The sequence below is a fragment of the Oncorhynchus masou genome, chromosome 12 (genome assembly GCF_036934945.1).
Source record: "Oncorhynchus masou masou isolate Uvic2021 chromosome 12, UVic_Omas_1.1, whole genome shotgun sequence".
Taxonomy (NCBI): Eukaryota; Metazoa; Chordata; class Actinopteri; order Salmoniformes; family Salmonidae; genus Oncorhynchus; species Oncorhynchus masou.
In genome coordinates, this window is record NC_088223.1 from 61,704,900 (window position 1) to 61,724,397 (window position 19,498).

A 19,498-nucleotide genomic window follows, 5' to 3' on the forward strand; every position below is an offset into this window, starting at 1 on the left:
AGCCCAGCTACTGCCCGTGGTGCTGCACATGCCGTGCTGGGTCTAGAATATTCCAACACACTGGGTCCCTTCAAACATTCTGAAACGTGTACCTGCCCATCAACAACATCACATGAGTCGCTGCATGGCAACAGTTGCAGCAGTGGGAAAAACACTATTCTGTGTATCAAATAAAACTGTCAATGCAACGCTAACAATTGACCTACCTAGTTTATTTCTGAAGAAAGATAACTCTCAGTCAGTGCATGGCCTTGAGAGCGTATAAGGCAGTGGCCCGAGGCGAGACACTAGCAGTCTATCACTGCTATTTCATTGTTAAAAGATTGCCTATAGGCCCCTCAAATTCAACTCTGGACATCGAAGCCAGTGCCACTGCTTTTTTTTATTGATCCCCTCTAAATCAGTGACTGCTTTAGACCTGGGACACCAGGTGTATGCAATTAATTATCAGTGGAACAGAAAACCAGCAGGCTCCAGACCTCGTAGGTTAGAATTGATTACCCCTGCTATAGGCTGTGCATGTTGAGACGGGTCACTTGTCGATGGCTCCTTTGCCGGTAGCCCATCCGTGCAAGTCTAGACCATGGCTGTGTTCGAATACCCATACTAACATACTGTATACTACATACTTAATGAGTATATACTACATACTATTAGTTCATTTTAGTGTACTGTAAACGAACGGTATCCTTTCAGTTGAGCATACGAGTGCTACGCCTGTTGTTATGCCTGTCTACTGGAAGTTGATGCTGTTGCTATGCTACCTCTTGCTAGACCGTTAGCATAAATAAAATATCAAAAATAGATTGTTAGCCTAACAAATTACTAACTAGATATTGTATGACTTCGGGTGTGTTCGTAAATGTAATCTGGAGTGCCAGAGTACGCTCATATGTTCAGAGCGGTGTCATATTGCCCGTTCTAAATTCTGAAGGTTGCCTATACTGGCTGATCGGAGCATTCTGACCATCACAATGGCAGTCAAGCACACAAGCTTATTGCCTATCTACTTCAGACACAGATGAGAGAACATCTCACTCTGACCATTATATTCGCCCGAGAAGAGCTGGTTAGGCTGTTTTCATGTTATCCAGAGGGTTGGTGACTGTAACTGTGCTGCTGGCAACAATTTAATTGTGTTTTTTTTGCCGACATTTACTGACACCGGCCATATGCCTAGTTAATTTAAAATATATATATATATATATATATATATATTCAACGGGTGTTGATCGTTCATAAATGCATCCGTTATTCTGCGAGTATGCTCTGAAATCGGAGGAGATAGCCAGTGCGAATTTATGCCCATTGAGAACGCACCACTATACCACTTAACTAAGAATGACGTGAATAATCAAGTCAATAAACGTGGGGAAGTTAGATAGATAGCATATTGTTAATATAATGGCAAATTCGATTTATTAGTAGCCAACTAAGGAGGTTACGTTAGCTAACATACTACTGCTGTAATTATATGCTATGCGGTTCTTACGGATAGCGTAGGCAACACATTGTCAGCCAACATAAGGTGTAGCATAATTTATTTTAAAAATTATTAATTTCTTACATAGCTCAACATTTTCTTAACCTGTGTCATAATTAGTTAATGCAATGAACATGCATCCGCTGTAGTCGGATTTCGCTGCATATTTCCGCCATTCTCTTCAAATCTGAAAACGTTGTAAAGCCACGCCCATTTAGGAAGAATTGCATTATGGGCCCCAAAAGCACGGAAATAGTGTCCACCGCTTGTATTTTTTTATTTTTGAACTTTTGATTTTATTAACAACAACTCAATACAGAAAGTACATGAGGGAACACAAGTATATATATATATTATATACAATGGACAATCGAGCTAGGGGGTACAATATCACATTACAATTTCACAAGGACCTTAAGGGACATACATACACTTATAATTCTAACAGCTTTTTTGTTAGTAGAGTATTTAATTGTCTTAAAATACAGTTCAATTTATTTTTGTAGGGTAAGAAAATGTGTTTTTTGTTTGTAAATTTACATTTGTGTATATGAAATTTAGCCAAAAGAATAATGAAATGAATTACATTAAAATGATTCAGCTTAATTCTATCGTATGTTTAAAAAAAATCCAAGCAGTACATCTCTCCACAATAGTGTAAAATCTTCATAAATGTGTTCAATTATAAATCTACTGATGTCTTGCAACAGTTTTCTTACATGAAAACAATGCCCAAAAAGATGCAACACTATTTCTGGGTGGTCATTACAAAAGGAGCACTGCTTGTATACTTCGTATTTTCGCGAATGTAGTACGACATCCGGGAACTTTTGGTATACTAACTCTATCCATACTATGGCCAATAAGCGTACTATATACTCAATTTACGTCACAAATAATACGATTAGTATGCGTATTCGAACACAGCTAATGAGTCAGGCGTTATTGCATGCACTTTCGGCTAAGTAACATGTTTGTTAACTTAATTTGTCGAGATCAATATAGAAAATTATGTGACTAAAAACTTGGACAACGCGCGGCTTGGTTTTTAGATAATAGATCAATTGTATTAACTGGATAACTATTCATTTTTATAATTTGTTATACTGACTATTTCACATTGAACAATGGCAATTGCACACGTTGCAACAGAATACGTTTTCTCCGACTTTTTATTGAAGGATCCAACCGAGTCGAAGTACAAAGGGGTGCGTCTGGAGCTTGCGGTAGACAAAATAGTCACTTTCATCGCGGTTGGTCTCCCTTTGTTACTCATCTCCCTCGCGTTTGCCCAAGAGGTGTCAGTAGGTGAGTTGAATAACTGATAGACTATCATAACTAAAACTAAAGTAACATGTTCAAATATCGAATAAAAGTATCAGGGTCAAACAGAAACTGATAAAATAGTATTCTCTCTAGCCAATTGAATTGAGCAGTAACAGCAGAGCAGATTATCGGTTTCTCTCGACCCACAAACTCTGGCTTTCTGTTTTTAGTTTGAGCAGACCTCTGCCGTCAAACACTGAATAAAAACCTACTTCAATTGTTTTAGTTCGTCTAAAACGAACGAAAAACGAATGCATTTTTTTGATTCTCATTAGATAATCTCGTAAACATGTTTAAATCCCTGGGTCGTTCTTTGTTTGCTCCATAGACCCCATATCTGCAATTCTTCATACCGCCGTCTGTCAACGGGAAACGGGCTAATTACATTACATTTGTTTTGCCCCGGAATAACCTGCCATGTATTGCAGAATTCTTAATTTATTAGAAAAGCTGAGTTGATTGTTACTACAACTGCATATTGAGAGACATTGTAGCCTTCTTGTATTGTCTTGAGTTCGAGATTAGGCCCACAGCGCCGCCTGCCCGGTGAAGAAACCGTTACATTGTAGATCTTTGAAAATGACTCCACAACAAGGTTGCCAAGTCAAGTTAAATTTATAGCTCATTGACCACTGAAAACTAGACCCATTTTGTTCACAGCAAGAGGGTTATTTATACAATAAATCCCTTTTCCATAACGTTATTGAGCCAATTAAGTAGTAATATGATAGTAACTTGGGTTTCCTCAAAAGTAATAATTTTTGCAAGCTATGACATGACGTAATAAATACATTTGAATATGTGACAAGAGAAATGATCATTAGCCCTTATTACTCTCGCCAGATCATTTTCATCAATTGATGTCTATTTAACAAATTTAACTGCTATGCTTAAGCAATATATAGCCAATATACCATGGCTAAGGGCTGTTCTTAAGCATGACACAACACCATATATTTTATTTTACCTTCATTTAACTACGCAAGTCAGTTAAGAACAAATTCTTATTTACAATAACGGCCTAGAATCAGTGGGTTCAGGGGCAGAACAACATATTTTTACAGTGTCAGCTCATGGATTCGATCTAGCAACCTACCTACCGCCGCACGCATATTGGCCATATACCCAAACCCCAAGTGTGCCTTATTGATATTATAAACTGGGTAGCAACGTAATTAGAACAGTAAAAAGTCATGTTTTGTTAAACCTGTGGTATATGCTCTGATATGGCTTTCATCCAATCAAAATTCAGGGCTTGAACCAGGTTTATAATTGTAAATAAATCCCCATTGCACATGTGCATAACTATAGATAAATCCAACAGGAGAGTATGAGTGATGAAAGTTGGACAGAGGATCTCAATCTCTTGAGTATAAAAACACTAATGCTATTATTATGTGCCAGATGTTGAGACTACAAACTATTATAAATGGCCCATTTGCGAGATTGACTTTCATTTCAATAGGCATAGGCTACAGACTAAAATCTGGTTTATGATTGTCATTCAATTTTGCCATGGTTTGCTTGCATAAAGGCAGGTATCCTATAGGCCTACATCTAATTTCAGATAGTTTACATTAGCCGATGCAAGATGTAAACGGAACATTTAGCAGCTTGCTTAGTTCAAATTAACAGACTAAATTATTCAACATTAATAGCAAGGTGATTTCGAGGTAAGTGTTTCCCAATAGGCTACTGAGGATGGGGTCATCATTTCAACCACTGAATTAAATATGAATAATATGTATATGAACTGAATATGCTTGTCAACAACAGCCAGTGTTTATTCTTTTTTGAATTTGTTTTACCTGTAGCCTAATCTGACCACTGTTACATCAATCTAATCCATTCTAACATCTGATTGGCAATTGCGATAGAGTTTTGATCTTTTCCAATTTAATTAACTAAACATGTCCATTGCATAAAAACACAAGTCTACAACAACAATAAACTGAAGTTTATAGGCTATTTATTCAATTGGTTTGTCGGGTAGGTTACACAAGTGGCACACCACTCAGCAACAGCCTGCCGCACTGCCAGACAGTCAGCACCAGGTCACAGTGAAATGTTTTTAAGAGAATTGCCATGACGGCCATGGTGCAACTTAAAAGTAGACCAAAAACGTGCAACCCGCGACCAATACATTTTCACCTGAGACATCGTTTTCAAAGTTAGCCCAATTTGTACAAAATAATCCACACCCCTCGACTGTTATATTTTATCTTTAAAAGGTATTCATATGGAATAGTGACTGAATAGAAGTAGCATCGGTGATGAAACAGGTTTGTGGCAGAAAGATAATTTGATTCATAAAATCACATGGTAAAAGAATTTCACATTTATTTATAAAGCCCTTCTAACATCAGCTGATATCTCAAAGTGATGTACAGAAACCCAGTCTAAAACCCCAAACAGCAAGCAATGCAGATGTAGAAGCACGTTGGCTAGGAAAAACTCCATAGAAAGGCCAGAACCTAGGAAGAAACCTAGAGAGGAACCAGGCTATGAGGGGTGGCCAGTCCTCTTCTGGCTGTGCCGGGTGGAGATTATAACAGAACATGGCCAAGATGTTCAAATGTTCATAGATGACCAGTAGGGTCAAATAATAATAATCACAGTGGTTGTCAAGGGTGCAACAGGTCAGCACCTCAGGAGTAAATGACAGTTGGCTTTTCATAGCCAATCATTCAGAGTATCTCTACCGCTCCTGCTGTCTCTGGAGAGTTGAAAACAGCAGGTCTGGGACAGGTAGCACGTCCGGTGAACAGATCAGGGTTCCATAGCCGCAGGCAGAACAGTTGAAACTGGAGCAGCAGCACGGCCAGGTGGACTGGGGACAGCAAGGAGTCATCAGGCCAACTAGTCCTGAGGCATGGTCCTAGGGCTCAGCTCCTCTCAGAGAGAGAGAAAGAAAGAATTAGAGTATACTTTAAATTCACACAGGACACCGGATAATACAGGAGAAATACTCCAGATATAACAGACTGACCCGAGCCCCCCGACACGTAAACTACTGCAGTATAAATACTGGAGGCTGAGACAGGAGGGGTTGGGAGACACTGGGGCCCCATACAACGATACCCCCGGACAGGGCCAAACAGGCAGGTTTTAACCCCACCCACTTTGCCAAAGCACAGCCCCACACCAATAGAGGGATATCTTCAACCACCAATTTACCATCCTGAGACAAGGCCGAGTATAGTCCACAAAGATCTCCGCCACAGAGATAAGTTTAGCCTAATGCTGAGTCATAATTCTCACATGGCAGTGTGGGTATAGCCATGTATAAAACATTAGGACCACCTGCTCTTTCCATGACAGACTGACCAGGTGAAAGCTATGATCCCTTATTGATGTCACCTGTTAAAGCCACTTCAGTCAGTGTAGATGAAGGGAGGAGATGGGTTAAAGAAGGATTTTTAAGCCTTAAGACAATTAACATTGGATTGTGTGTGTGCCATTCAGAGGGTGAATGGGCAAGACAAAATATTTAAGTGCCTTTGAACTAGGTATGGTAGGAGGTGCCAGGCACACCAGTTTGAGTGTCAAGAACTGAAGCCTTGGTGGGTTTTTCACACTCAAGTTTCCTGTGTGTATCAAGAATGGTCCACCACCCAAAGGACATCCAGCCAACTTGACACAGCTGTTGGAAGCATTGGAGTCAACGTGGGCCAGCGTCCATGTGGAACACTTTCCACACCTTGTAGGTGTTTCTAGTGTTTTGTACACTCAGTGTATATGTTCAGTTTAATTCTGTGGTATCAGCACTGTAATCAGCACTGTAAAGAGTCCCTGCTTTTTAATCTATTCCCCTGCAGACTATGTTACATGACAGTTTGGACAGAGGTCAATGGAACTTGGCTGGCAGTGACTGACTGTGCTTTCCATAGGCCATCCAGGCAAATGTTTCACCAAATTGATGTGTTGTGGATGAAGTGTTCAAACGTGTAATAACATAGATAATAGCCTATTATTACTAACAATAACTTTAAAATTTCAGTTATATAAAGTTTACACATCAAGCAAATAACAGTGAAATCACAAATATACATATGTTTTATGCCATACACTATGGGACAACAACATCAATAACTGGAGGGGACAGTTACTCACAAACTCAATGTCCACTGGAAACTGGGAGTACATAACAGCTGGAGCCCACACCGGTCCTATTTCCTGTCTTCACTCAAAATAAGATCATTAGTCTGTATACACTTACTAGTCTTTCCACTCTGGACTGGCCCATTCTGACCCTGTCCAATCCCTTTGGCTGAATGCAGGTACCCAGATCAGCTGTTTTGCCCCTACCAACTTCTCATGGCGACAGGCAGCCTATGTTGACTCCTTCTGTTGGGCGGCGGTGCAGGAGCAGCAACTCAGCGTTGATGGCGTCGAGGGTGCCCCCCTGTGGCTGCACAAGGTAAACGCCCTCAGTTAGCCAAGAGGGCAGCTCCAGTCAGTGGCCAGAGGGCAGCTCCAGTCAGTGGCCAGAGGGCAGCTCCAGTCAGTGGCCAGAGGGCAGCTCCAGTCAGTGGCCAGAGGGCAGCTCCAGTCAGTGGCCAGAGGGCAGCTCCAGTCAGTGGCCAGAGGGCAGCTCCAGTCAGTGGCCAGAGGGCAGCTCCAGTCAGTGGCCAGAGGGCAGCTCCAGTCAGTGGCCAGAGGGCAGCTCCAGTCAGTGGCCAGAGGGCAGCTCCAGTCAGTGGCCAGAGGGCAGCTCCAGTCAGTGGCCAGAGGGCAGCTCCAGTCAGTGTGAGCGATTGATCTGTTAATGTGGCTCAAACAGTTATGGCTGCGTGGGGAGTTGGGGAATAACACTCCTCATTGGCAATCACGGCGCAGCATCACATTTGGCATATTTATGATTGAGATCCCCTTTCGGAGCTCTCAGGAGTAAGCCATATTTTAAATCAGACCAGACTGTCAGAGTAGTCAACCTCTTCAACTACATGAAATCCCTTTACAATTATAATTATGCAGCCTCTTCTCAGACGACTGGGAGAGAAACTATTTCTTGACGAGGTGGATGATATCGACATAGGTCCAGGTGTATTAGCATAGCCGCGGGAAGTAGGGGTGCTTATAAATCCAAATAAAAAAAATCCCCCCGTCGACAAAATGAAAGCACCCCCACCTCGAAACATCTTCCTGCGGACATGCGAATGAGTTTGGTTTACTTGGTCTGTCACAAGGAAGCTCCCAAATGCCCTGTGTCACCACAATGAACTTCTATGTGTCATACCAATGTGGGACACACCAATGTTTTGTATCTTCCTGGTCCTTATTTCTCTGTCATGCAATTCTTGCTTTTGTCTTCCCTCTCTCATCCTCTTTTATTCCTCTGACCTCCTCCTCCAGTTCTTCCCTTACATCCTTCTGTTGGTGGCAATCCTCATGTACATCCCTGCTCTGTTCTGGCGCTTCACTGCCGCCCCACACCTCTCCTCTGACCTCAACTTCATCATGGAGGAGCTGGACCGCTCCTATAACCGAGCCATCAGACTGGCCAAGAGCCTGGCCTCATCTATAGACACCAAAGATGTCTCTGACGACCCCCCCAGGTAAACACTACGAAGGGCCTTATTCACTTCCACTTTAGATTACTTGTCTTCTTTAGATTATTTATTTGTCTCTTCCATCTGAGCTCAAAGACTCCTAGTGTCCAAATTTACTAAGCGTTTGCATTAGACATCGACCGATTCAGATTATGGCTGATTACATTGCAATCCATGAGGAAACTGCGTGGCAGGCTGACCACCTGTTATGCAAGTACAGCAAGGAGCCAAGGTAAGTTGCTAGCTAGCATTAAACTTATCTTTTAAAAAACAATCAATCTTAACATAATCACCAGTTAACTACACATGGTTGTTGATATTACTAGTTTAACTAGTGTGTCCTGTTGCATATAATCAATGCGGTGCCTGTTAATTTATCATTGAATCACAGCCTACTTCGACAAACGGGTGATGATTTAACAAAAGTGCATTCGCGAAAAAAGCACAATCGTTGCACCAATGTACCTAACCATAAACATAAATGCCATTCTTAAAATCAATACACAAGTGTATATTTTTTAAAACTGCATATTTAGTTAAAATAAATTAATGTTAGCAGGCAATATTAACTAGGGAAAATGTGTCACTTCTCTTGGGTTCAGTGCAAGCAGAGTCAGGGTATATGCAGCAGTTTGGGTCGCCTGGCTAGTTGCGAACTGTGTGAAGACCATTTATTCCTAACAAAGACCGTAATTAATTTGCCAGAATTTGACATAATTATGACATAACATTGAAGGTTGTGCAATGTAACAGCAATATTTAGACTTCGGGTTGCCACCCATTTGATAAAATACGGAACGGTTCCGTATTTCACTGAAATAATAAACTTTTTGTTTTTGAAATGATAGCTTCCAGATTAGATCATATTAATGACCTACGACTTTTATTTCTGTGTGTTTATTATATTATAATTAAGTCTAGGATTTGATAGAGCAGTCTGACTGAGCGGTGGTAGGCAGCAGCAGGCACGTACGCATTCATTCAAATAGCACTTTCCTGCTTTTGCCAGCAGCTCTTCGCAATACTTGAAGCACAGCGCTGTTTATGACTTCATGCCTATCAACTCCCGAGATTAGGCTGGCAATACTATAGTGCCTATAAGAACATCCAATAGTCAAAGGTATATGAAATACAAATGGTATAGAGAGAAATAGCCCTATAATTCGTATAACTACAACCTAAAACTTCTTAACTGGGAATATTGAAGAATCATGGTAAAAGGAACCATCAGCTTTCATATGTTCTCATGTTATGCCATTTTTTACATGGCACATATTGCACTTTTACTTTCTTCTCCAACACTGTTTTTGTATTATTTAAACCAAATTGAACGTTTCATTTTTATTTGAGAGTAAATTGATTTTATTTATGTATTATATTAAGTTAAAATATGTGTTCATTCAGTATTGTTGTAATTGTCATTATTATATGTCGGGTGATTAATCGGTATCGGCTTTTTTTGGTCCTCCAATAATCAGTATCGGCTTTTTTTGGTCCTCCAATAATCAGTATTGGTATCGCCGTTGAAAAATCATAATCGGTCGACCTCTAGTTTGCATCAGGTGCAGAGTTTACCAGAAAAAATCAGTGGGAAAAGAACAAAAAAGTAAATAAGGGTTAGACTATAAGATGTTTACTAATAATGGCTGGTACAGAATGACAAATAATGGAATCTAGAGAGATAAAATGAATTTAAATTCGCTTAGTCTAGCCCACTAACTATGCAGTCAAACGGGTTGATCTAGTTAGAGCAGCAAAGAGAGGCCATGCTGTGTTTTTCTGCTGTTTCTACACGAAGCCATACTATTAATGAAACTAATGGGGGAGAAACCGCAGGTTCACCATCTATAGAGTGTAGTGCCATGAGAGGACAATGAGTTCATTTCAGTGACCAGGTTTCCATCCAACCTTTTTATGCGAGTACATGTCAGATACAAAATGTCATGACAGGCCTGATGGAAACAGGAAAGTTGTCTGAAAAATTACCAAATGTCAACTAAATAAAATACACTAGACAAGGTGGAATTTGTTTTGTCTGTAAAATAAATTCTGCGAGAAATGTCGGAAATATTGCTATGATAACCATCATATCGAAGTAAACACATGTTGTGTGGTCATCCCACTACGACTCGTCGGAAAAGCATGCAGTTTATTAGGCTACAGATTAAATGAATGATGAACTTCACAGGATGGTGAAAGTGCAAGGTGATGAGCTTGATGCTCCTTTCCAGTAAATATCGAGGGTCTTATTCTGGTGACATGATCATCTATGCTTGACTGCCATTTGACAAATAAACAATCTCACTCTTTTGTCCATAATAATCTCATGTGGGCTATACCCGTACTGTTTTTGCCCAGCTGTTGGCCAGAGTGCACGTGCCAATACCAGAGCGGGAACTCTCGCTATATAATCACACAGAAAACACTGGTACATGGGAATAGAAGATTAGATCAAATGCTCTATTTTCATTGAGAGGCAGAGAGAGTGAAACCTTATTAGCTAGAAGCACAGGTAGTGACGAATGGACTAATTAGGTTTTTTTTTTTTCGTTTGACTTCGCACTGCTGTAGACTAAGCCTGGCTGGGGTCAGCAGTCAAATACAGTGTGTATCTGTCTAAACTGTGATTATAGGCAGAGCTGTTTATCAGATCAGTAATGGGCAGTGGCAGAATATTTATTTTCATTTATTTTCTTAAATAAACAGTTCTTAAAAGTGCAATAGTGCATAGTGCAATGATTTTAAAATGATCCAGCACTCACTTGAAGTTGACTCTTTCTTTATTTTTCTGTACACATACGTACAAACACGTTAAAATGAAGTTGATGTGTGTCTGCTTGTAGAATAAAAATATTCAAAATTGACACAACTGCATCAGCCCCATCTCATCTCCCTGTGTGATGGCAGTGCCCTGGACCTGACCGAAGGCTGCTTTAAATACCCTCTGGTGGAGCAGTATCTGAAGACCAAGCGTTTCTCCCGCTGGCTGGTGGTGAAGTACCTGGCGTGTCGGCTGTTAACCCTGCTCACCCTGCTGCTCGCCTGCCTCTACCTGGGCTACTACATTCGCCTCGCCTCCATCACCGATGAGTTTGCCTGTGACGTGCGGACAGGGGTGCTGAGGAACAACAGTGCGGTGCCGGTGCAGTGTAAGCTGGTGGCGGTGGGGGTGTTCAGGCTGCTAAGCTACATCAACCTGGGGGTGTACATCCTGCTGGCTCCCCTGCTGGTGTACGCTGCCCTGGGCCCGGCCAGACAGAGCTCCCGCTTCCTCCGGCCCTACGAGATGCTGCCGGCCTTCGGGGCTCTGGACCTGGACACACCCTTTTACAACGACCTCAGCGTGTACCTGCTCTTCCTGGAGGAGAACCTCAGTGAGCTGAAGTCCTATAAGTGTCTGCAGGTGGGTAACAACACTACTATACATGTTTAGTCATATGATAGGCCGGTGGTCTATCATGACCATATGTTGCCCATTTTAGGTTTTTAAGTAATAACATACAAGCGTTGTGCTCCAACTAATTGAGTCATTGTAACCACAATGGACAACTTTGGGTAGTGTTCACTTGGGAAAATATGCTTGGAATTATGTTATCCCAGAGAGACATTATGTCTGGTATTACATTGAGGTATCGGCATGTCTATTTATGTGAAGTGTATTGCTACAGGTGCTGGAGCTGCTGAGGGAAGGAGGCGGTGAGGCCTTTGACACTATGTGTCTGCTGCAGACTCTGGGCCAGGTGAAGACAGATGTGGTGGATGGGAAAAGATCCACTTCACACAAGGACAGCAAAGACTGCACCAAGCCTGGAGAGGAGGACACAAGCTCTTCTGAGCTGAGAGGTGTGTGAGTGGGTGGGTGGGTATACTAGGTTATTGGTTCACAAAATGATTGGTTTTATTATATATTCCCCTGTCTGTGAGTTGTATAACTTCATGCAGTTCACTCCACCCATCTGACGATGGGGATCGTAAACTGTCTCCCCAAACACCCAGTGACCTCTACTACTAGGGGACAGGACAGGTCTTCTGCCTGCTCAGGTCAGAGCCTCTTCAGTCTCGCTCCAAGTGGACAAGAGTGCGTGGATAGAACCACATCCATCTCATATGTCCTCTGTAAATAAAGTTCCCAGTTGTGTGTAACACTGAGGTTGCCTTGTTCTTCTGACTGGGAAAGGTGTCAGTGAGTCACAGACCAGCCCAACTGGAGAGTCGCTCTCTTTCAGGTATGGTCATCTTCCTCACACCATAGGCCAGATTGAGATGTTCAGTCTGATCTTGTTGATTCCTTTCAGATGTTTCTACATTGTGGCTGGACGACGGGCTGAAGAAAGACAACAAGGACAAGACCTGCTGTGGTGGGAAAGATGTACGTCAGAGAGTGATCTGAAGTGTGAACTAGGGCCTTTATCTTTTCAGTCATTTAGCAGACGTTCTTCTCCAGAGCGACTTACAGAAGCAATTAGAGTTAAGTGCCTTGCGCAAGGGCATGTCAACAGATATTTCACATAGTCGGCTTGGAGATTGTAACCAGCGACCTTTCGGTTACTGGCCCTAACCACTAGGCTACATGCTGATCAATAGCTTGTTTATTTTTTATTTTTTTAAGTGCTGTGTTGCTATGTTACCGTACCTACCTTAGTACAATTTAATTGTACCTTATTGTTCTTATCAGGATCGATCAAGCCCCTACTAATTTATTCTCTGGAATTTAAACAAAAGTTGTTTATAGAACTGTGGTCCACAGTTTCCCCATAGAGATGCTATCTTTCTGTGTTTACTGTCAGAGATGCATGGTGTTTGTCAGACTGCGTCATTATTTAATAAAAAAGCTGTGATTAGTTATCTAATATTGCTAGCGACATAAACAAACCCTTGCCCTCATTTTAACCAGCATATTTCAGCCTCGGTACCTAAGTGTCGCCTGTTAAATCTACTTCAATCAGTGTAGATGAAGGGGAGGAGACAGGTTAAAGAAGGACTTTAAAGCCTTGAGACTTGGATTATGTATCTGTACCATTGAGGGTGAATGGGCAAGACAAAAGATTTAAGCTTTTTAAGATTTTTGAATGGGGTATGGTAGGTGCCAGGCGCACCAGTTTGTGTGTCAAGAACTGCAACGCTGCTGGGTTTTTAACGCTCAACAAGAACAGTTCACCACCCAAAGGACATCCAGCCAACTTGAAACACCTGTGGGAAGCATTGGAATCAGCATGGGCCAGCATCCCTGTTGGACACTTTCAACACCTTGTGTGTTCAAGCCCCAATGAATTCAGGCTGTTCTGAGGGCAAAGGGGGTGCAACTCAATATTAGGAAGGTGTTCCTAATGTTTTGTACACTGTAAATCCTTATTTAGTTGAATGATTTTCAATTTGAGTGTCATTAATTCTATATAGCCTACACTTTCTCCTTCTGAACTTCTAATGTAAGTGGGACTAGTGTGGCTTGGTGATAATGACTACACAAGCAGCCGCTCTGATTTGACAGCTCTAATGCAGTTCCACATCCGACAACACAAAAAGACTAGCTATGTGGGTGTCAGCTATCGCCGGTTAACACGTGATCTAATTGAATCTAGGACTAAGTATCTAAGGCTGCATTTAGACAGCCAGCCCAATTTGGATCTTTTTTTCCACTAATTGGTCTTTTGGGCAATTGCATCGTCTCAACAAAAAAACAATCTGATTAGTTTAAAGACCAGAATTGGGCTACCTGTGTAAACTCAGCCAATGTGCATTGAAGTATAAAGCATGTTTGTGTGTAAAGTGCATGTGGAATGGAAGAGCCTGTAGAGAAGGTCACTATTGTTACTCTAATGGTGCAGTATTTATGTTCATAATGTTATTTAGCAATACTTCAAAGCAATCCTTCAAAATGGGTATGAGATGTTGCTGTTAGTCTGTTTTTATACAGTTTCGCATTGATTGATGTTAGATATTAGTTGCTATTTATTTCAATTGCATGTTAATGTACATGGTCCTGTTGGATGTTATTTTTGTGTCTTATATACCACAGACAAAATGATGCACTGACTGTCCCAACTTCTTTGTAAAGTAACATCACCAAGCACTTTTGATTTCATAGGTAACGTACTGTATGACAAAGGATATTCAAGTGTTTTAAATGTGTTTTTGTTCTTTTAAATAAAAATAGAGGCTTATTGAAGTCTGATTCAAGTTGTTCATTTTGATTATGAAATCACCCCACAAGCATAAAACTGACAGCACTACAACATATCAAAAGGGTATTTATGGTTGGATGTTCAGTTATTCATAAGGAATGATAAGACAGTGTTTGGGCAAATAAAAAAACTGCAGATGGACTGAAAATACATGTAAATCTCACGCAATTTCAAATGTAATTAAATACACAATGAATAGAGTAGAAGTATTCAAAACATCAATGTTGGGGTTAAAAAACGTTATCTTACAACCTACAATACCAGTCAAATGTTTGGACACACCCACAGTACTCATTCAAGGGGGTTTATTTATACATTTTTCTACATTGTCGAATAATAGTGAAGATATCAAAACTATGAAATAACACGTGGAATCATGTAGTAACCAAAATATATTTTATATTTGAGATTCTTCAAAGTAGCCCCCCTTTGCCTTGATGACAGCTTTGCACACTATTGGCATTCTCTCAACCAGGTTCACCTGGAATGCTTTTCCAACAGTCTTGAAGGAGTTCCCACATCTGAGCACTTGTTGGCTGCTTTTCCTTCAGTCTGCGATCCAACTCATCCCAAACCATCTCAATTAGGTTAATTAAGGTCGGGTGATTGTGGAGGCCAGGTCATCTGATGCAGCACTCCTTCACTCTCCTCCTTGGTCAAATAGCCCTTACACAGCCTGGAGGTGTGTTGGGTCATTGTCCTGTTGAAAGCAAATGATAGTCCCACTAAGCACAAACCAGATGGGATGGCGTATTGCTGCAGAATGCTGTGGTAGACATGCTGGTTAAGTGTGCCTTGAATTGTAAATAAATCCCTGACAGTGTCACCAGCAAAGCATCCCCACACCATCACAACTCCTCCATGCATCACGGTGGGAACCACACATGCAGAGATCATCCGTTCACCCACACAGCGTCTCACAAAGACACGGCTGTTGGAACCAAAAATCTCACATTTGGACAGATTTCCACCGGTCTAATGTCCATTGCTCCTGTTTCTTGGCCCAAGCAAGTCTCTTCTTATTATCGATGTCCTTTAGTAGTGGTTTCTTTGTAACAATTCAACCATGAAGGCCTGTTTCACACAGTCTCCTCTGAGAAGTTGATGTTGAGATGTGTCTGTTACTTGAACTCTGTGACTTGAACTCTGCAACTGCCCTTGAAGAAACTCAAAGTTCTTGAAATGTTCTGTACTGACTGATCTTCATGTCTTAAAGTAATGATGGACTGTCGTTTCTCTTTGCTTATTTGAGCTTTTCTTACCATGATATGGACTTAGTCTTTTACCAAATAGGGGTATCTTCTGTATACCACCCCTACCTTGTCACAACCAGTGGCGACCTGTGATTCAGGGCAGGTGGGGCTTGCCTGTTTGGCATATTATTTTGGCATTAATACGTGTCACATATCAGTTTGCAAACAATGTAAAAAATAATATATATCATTGAAAGCCGCATACAAACAGGACTCTTTTTTTGTTTTCTTGAGTAAAAGGCAGCTCCAAAATGCAGGTGTTTCAGCCTAGCTCAGTGTTGTCTGTGGTAGTGGGGCAAGACAGTAGAAAATACAGAGCTTTGCGCCGTGATTGGCTCAGTGTTCTATCACTCATGGGGACTTTACATCACTGCCATGTGTAAGAGGAGACCTTGAACATTTTAGCCCTTCGGCCGCATCCATAAAAGTGCCCATCCAAGAAGGCTCAAGGTCATTGGCCACAGATAAATGACGTCAAATCACATTATATGTACAGTAGCTTTGATTGGACTGATCATATCAATATCATACTTTCACAATCATAGCTAGCAGTCATCATCATGAATCAAGTCGACAATCTACTGGAAAATTCTTTTTAATCTGTGTCATATGAAGATAAATAATGAAAAGAAATTATAGATAAAACGTATCAGTGCTCATTGGCCATTGGACATAAACACTACACAACAAGTTGGAAATCGCAAATTCAACGAGTGGTTTGGAAGGAATCAGTGACAGTGGCTGTGTGGTCCCAAATCTGGGATAAAGGGGCTTTTTTCCAAGTTTAGAATGATAAACATTGAACATTGGCCATGCTGTCAATGAAGCAGGACTTGTGCCGCGCTCAAAACAACTGTTAACTCGGAGGACCACCGCGCCGCCTTCTTGTTCAAGTGAGCACAGAATGAACAATGTGAGTCCAAAAATGTATTGTATGTTGCTTCGTAAATTATGTAATATGCCAGGGAGATATGTATACTGTAGCTAAGAAAGTAATACTAAGTGTATGTTGTATAGTAAGATGTTAGTAGCGCATGTGCCTCACCCTAATAATTTGGTCTATTTACCCCTCTTAATTTCAACTACTGTTCTGACTGTTCTACTGTAGCCTTTAACCTGTTTTAGAGAAATGTAATCATCAAATATTGTAAGAGCTTTCATTGTCTGCTAATATGCCACCTTTATTTATCCTACGGTTCTGACTTGGTGTACAGGGACAACACTGTAAGAATGGCCCATGTTCTGAATTCTGTCGCTGTACATTTCAAAAGTGCTAAATAAATAGTTATATTGAAACACAATGTCGAATATAGGCTGAAACACAATGTCGAATAAATCAAATGGTATGAATAATTTCTGAAGGCACTCCAACTACCTCAAATACTCCAGTATTCCTGTAAAATGTGTACATTTGCTACTGACACTGACCCTGTATTTAGCTTTCTCTCTTATTTCCTATTTTATTAAAATTGGTAGGGTTGGGTAGGGTTTGCAAGTTAAGCATTTCACTTTACTTGAAACGTAATTATTATAATTGAAGGCATTATAATCTGACTCCAATTAATATCTCTGAATTTCAGTGACTCATGACCAAATCTAGGCCAGTGACTTGGCCAGGTAATCTAGGCCAGGTATTTGTTCTTTTTGATATTCCAATCACATAAGTACACACACACACACACACACACACACACACACACACACACACACACACACACACACACACACACACACACACACACACACACACACACACACACACACACACACACACACACACACACACACACACACACACACACACACACACACACACACACACACAGTGAAATATTGTATATTGACTGACTTCAGCATAACATGAATAAATCTAAATATATTACATGTATTTCATTATCCCATTAGATAATTGTAGCAGGGAGGAGGACTAGTCACCTGCAGCTCAAAGCAGTGGAACGGTGTTGGAGTTTGGGTGGCCATTCCTATGAGGCATATTACATGTAATACAGTCATGGCCAAAAGTTTTGAGAATGACAAATATAAATTTTCACAAAGTTTGCTGCTTCAGTGTCTTTAGATATTTTTGTCAGATGTTACTATGGAATACTGAAGTATAATTACAACCATTTCATAAGTGTCAAAGGCTTTTATTGACAATTACATGAAGTTGATGCAAAGAGGCAATATTTGCAGTGTTCACCCTTCTTTTTCAAGACCTCTGCAATCCGCCCTGGCATGCTGCCAATTAACTTCTGGGCCACATCCAGATGGCAGCCCATTCTTGCATAATCAATGCTTGGCATTTGTCAGAATTTGTGTTTTTTTGTTTGTCCACCCGCCTCTTGAGGATTGACCACAAGTTCTCAATGGGATTTAGGTCTGGGGAGTTTCCTGGCCATGGACCCAAAATATTGATGTTTTGTTCCCCGAGCCACTTAGTTATCACTTTTGCCTTAAAGCAAGGTTTTCCATCATGCTGGAAAAGGCATCAAGTTCGTCACCAAACTGTTCCTGGATGGTTGGGAGAAGTTGCTCTCGGAGGATGTGTTTGTACCATTCTTTATTCATGGCTGTGTTCTTAGGCAAAATTGTGAGTGAGCCCACTCCCTTGGCTGAGAAGCAAGACCACACCTGAATGGTCTCAGCATGCTTTACTGTTGGCATGACACAGGACTTTTTTTCCGGATTCCCCAAACAATCGGAAAGGGGATTCATCAGAGGAAATCACTTTACCCCAGTCCTCAGCAATCCAATCCCTGTACCTTTGGCAGAATCAGTCTGTCCCTGATGTTTTTCCTGGAGAGAAGTGGCTTCTTTGCTGCCCTTCTTGACACCAGGCCATCCTCCAAAAGTCTTCGCCTCACTATGCGTGCAGATGTACTCACACCTGCCTGCTGCCATTCCTGAGCAAGCTCTGTACTGGTGGTGCCCCGATCCCGCAGCTGAATCAACTTTAGGAGACGGTCCTGGCGCTTGCTGGACTTTCTTGAGCGCCCTGAAGCCTTCTTCACAACAAATGAACCGCTCTCCTTGAAGTTCTTGATGATCAGATGAAGGGTTGATTTAGGTACAATCTTAATGGGAGCAATATCCTTGCCTGTGAAGCCCTTTTTGTGCAAAGCAATGATGACGGCACGTGTTTCCTTGCAGGTAACCATGGGTGACAGGGGAAGAACAATGATTCCAAGCACCACCCTTTTGAAGCTTCCAGTCTGTTATTCGAACTCAATCAGCATGACAGAGTGATCTCCAGCCTTGTCCTCGTCAACACTCACACCTGAGTTAACGAGAGAATCACTGACATGATGTCAGCTGGTCCTTTTGTGGCAGGGCTGAAATGCAGTGGAAATGTTTTTGGGGGGATTCAGTTCATTTGCATGGCAAAGAGGGCCTTTGCAATTAATTTCAATTCATCTGATCATTCTTCATAACATCCTGGGGTATATGCAAATTGCCATCATACAAACTGAGGCAGCAGACTTTGTGAAAATTAATATTTGTGTCATTTTCAAAACTTGTGGCCACGACTGTATACTGCTGAGATTGTAAATAGGAGATCAACCAAATGTAATTTGGCAGGTTTTTCTGCTGCTATTGTCATTGATATTATGCAAAATAATACAATATGATGCCATTCCACAATTATCACAGGATCTGTGATACCAGATGTCCTATCCTAGGAAAAGCTGAAAGATTAGTGAA

The 19,498-nt window shown here is 41.2% G+C and overlaps 1 protein-coding gene across 2 annotated transcripts; it reads left to right on the top strand.

The window, feature by feature from the left end:
* The first annotated feature begins 2,333 nt into the window (after positions 1 to 2,333).
* Positions 2,334 to 14,527, top strand: LOC135550580 (pannexin-1-like). 2 transcript variants are annotated; one of them, XM_064981521.1, is made up of 6 exons: positions 2,334 to 2,791; positions 7,090 to 7,229; positions 8,165 to 8,367; positions 11,269 to 11,764; positions 12,030 to 12,204; positions 12,358 to 12,734. In XM_064981521.1, exons 1-6 carry the CDS (start codon positions 2,611 to 2,613, stop codon positions 12,483 to 12,485), a joined length of 1,323 nt encoding a protein of 440 aa, XP_064837593.1. In that variant the 5' UTR covers positions 2,334 to 2,610; the 3' UTR covers positions 12,486 to 12,734. The 2 variants fall into 2 exon arrangements, with proteins under 2 accessions (XP_064837593.1, XP_064837594.1); XM_064981522.1 differs by having other exon boundaries at positions 2,337 to 2,791; positions 12,657 to 14,527.
* Positions 14,528 to 19,498: the final 4,971 nt, after the last annotated feature.

Coding starts and splice junctions, on each gene's coding strand:
- LOC135550580 (XM_064981521.1), top strand. CDS start 2,611: ATGGCAATTGCACACGTTGCAACAGAATACGTTTTCTCCGACTTTTTA. Junction 11,765..12,029: donor AGTCCTATAAGTGTCTGCAG/GTGGGTAACAAC, acceptor GTATTGCTACAG/GTGCTGGAGCTGCTGAGGGA. Junction 12,205..12,357: donor AAGCTCTTCTGAGCTGAGAG/GTGTGTGAGTGG, acceptor CCAAACACCCAG/TGACCTCTACTACTAGGGGA.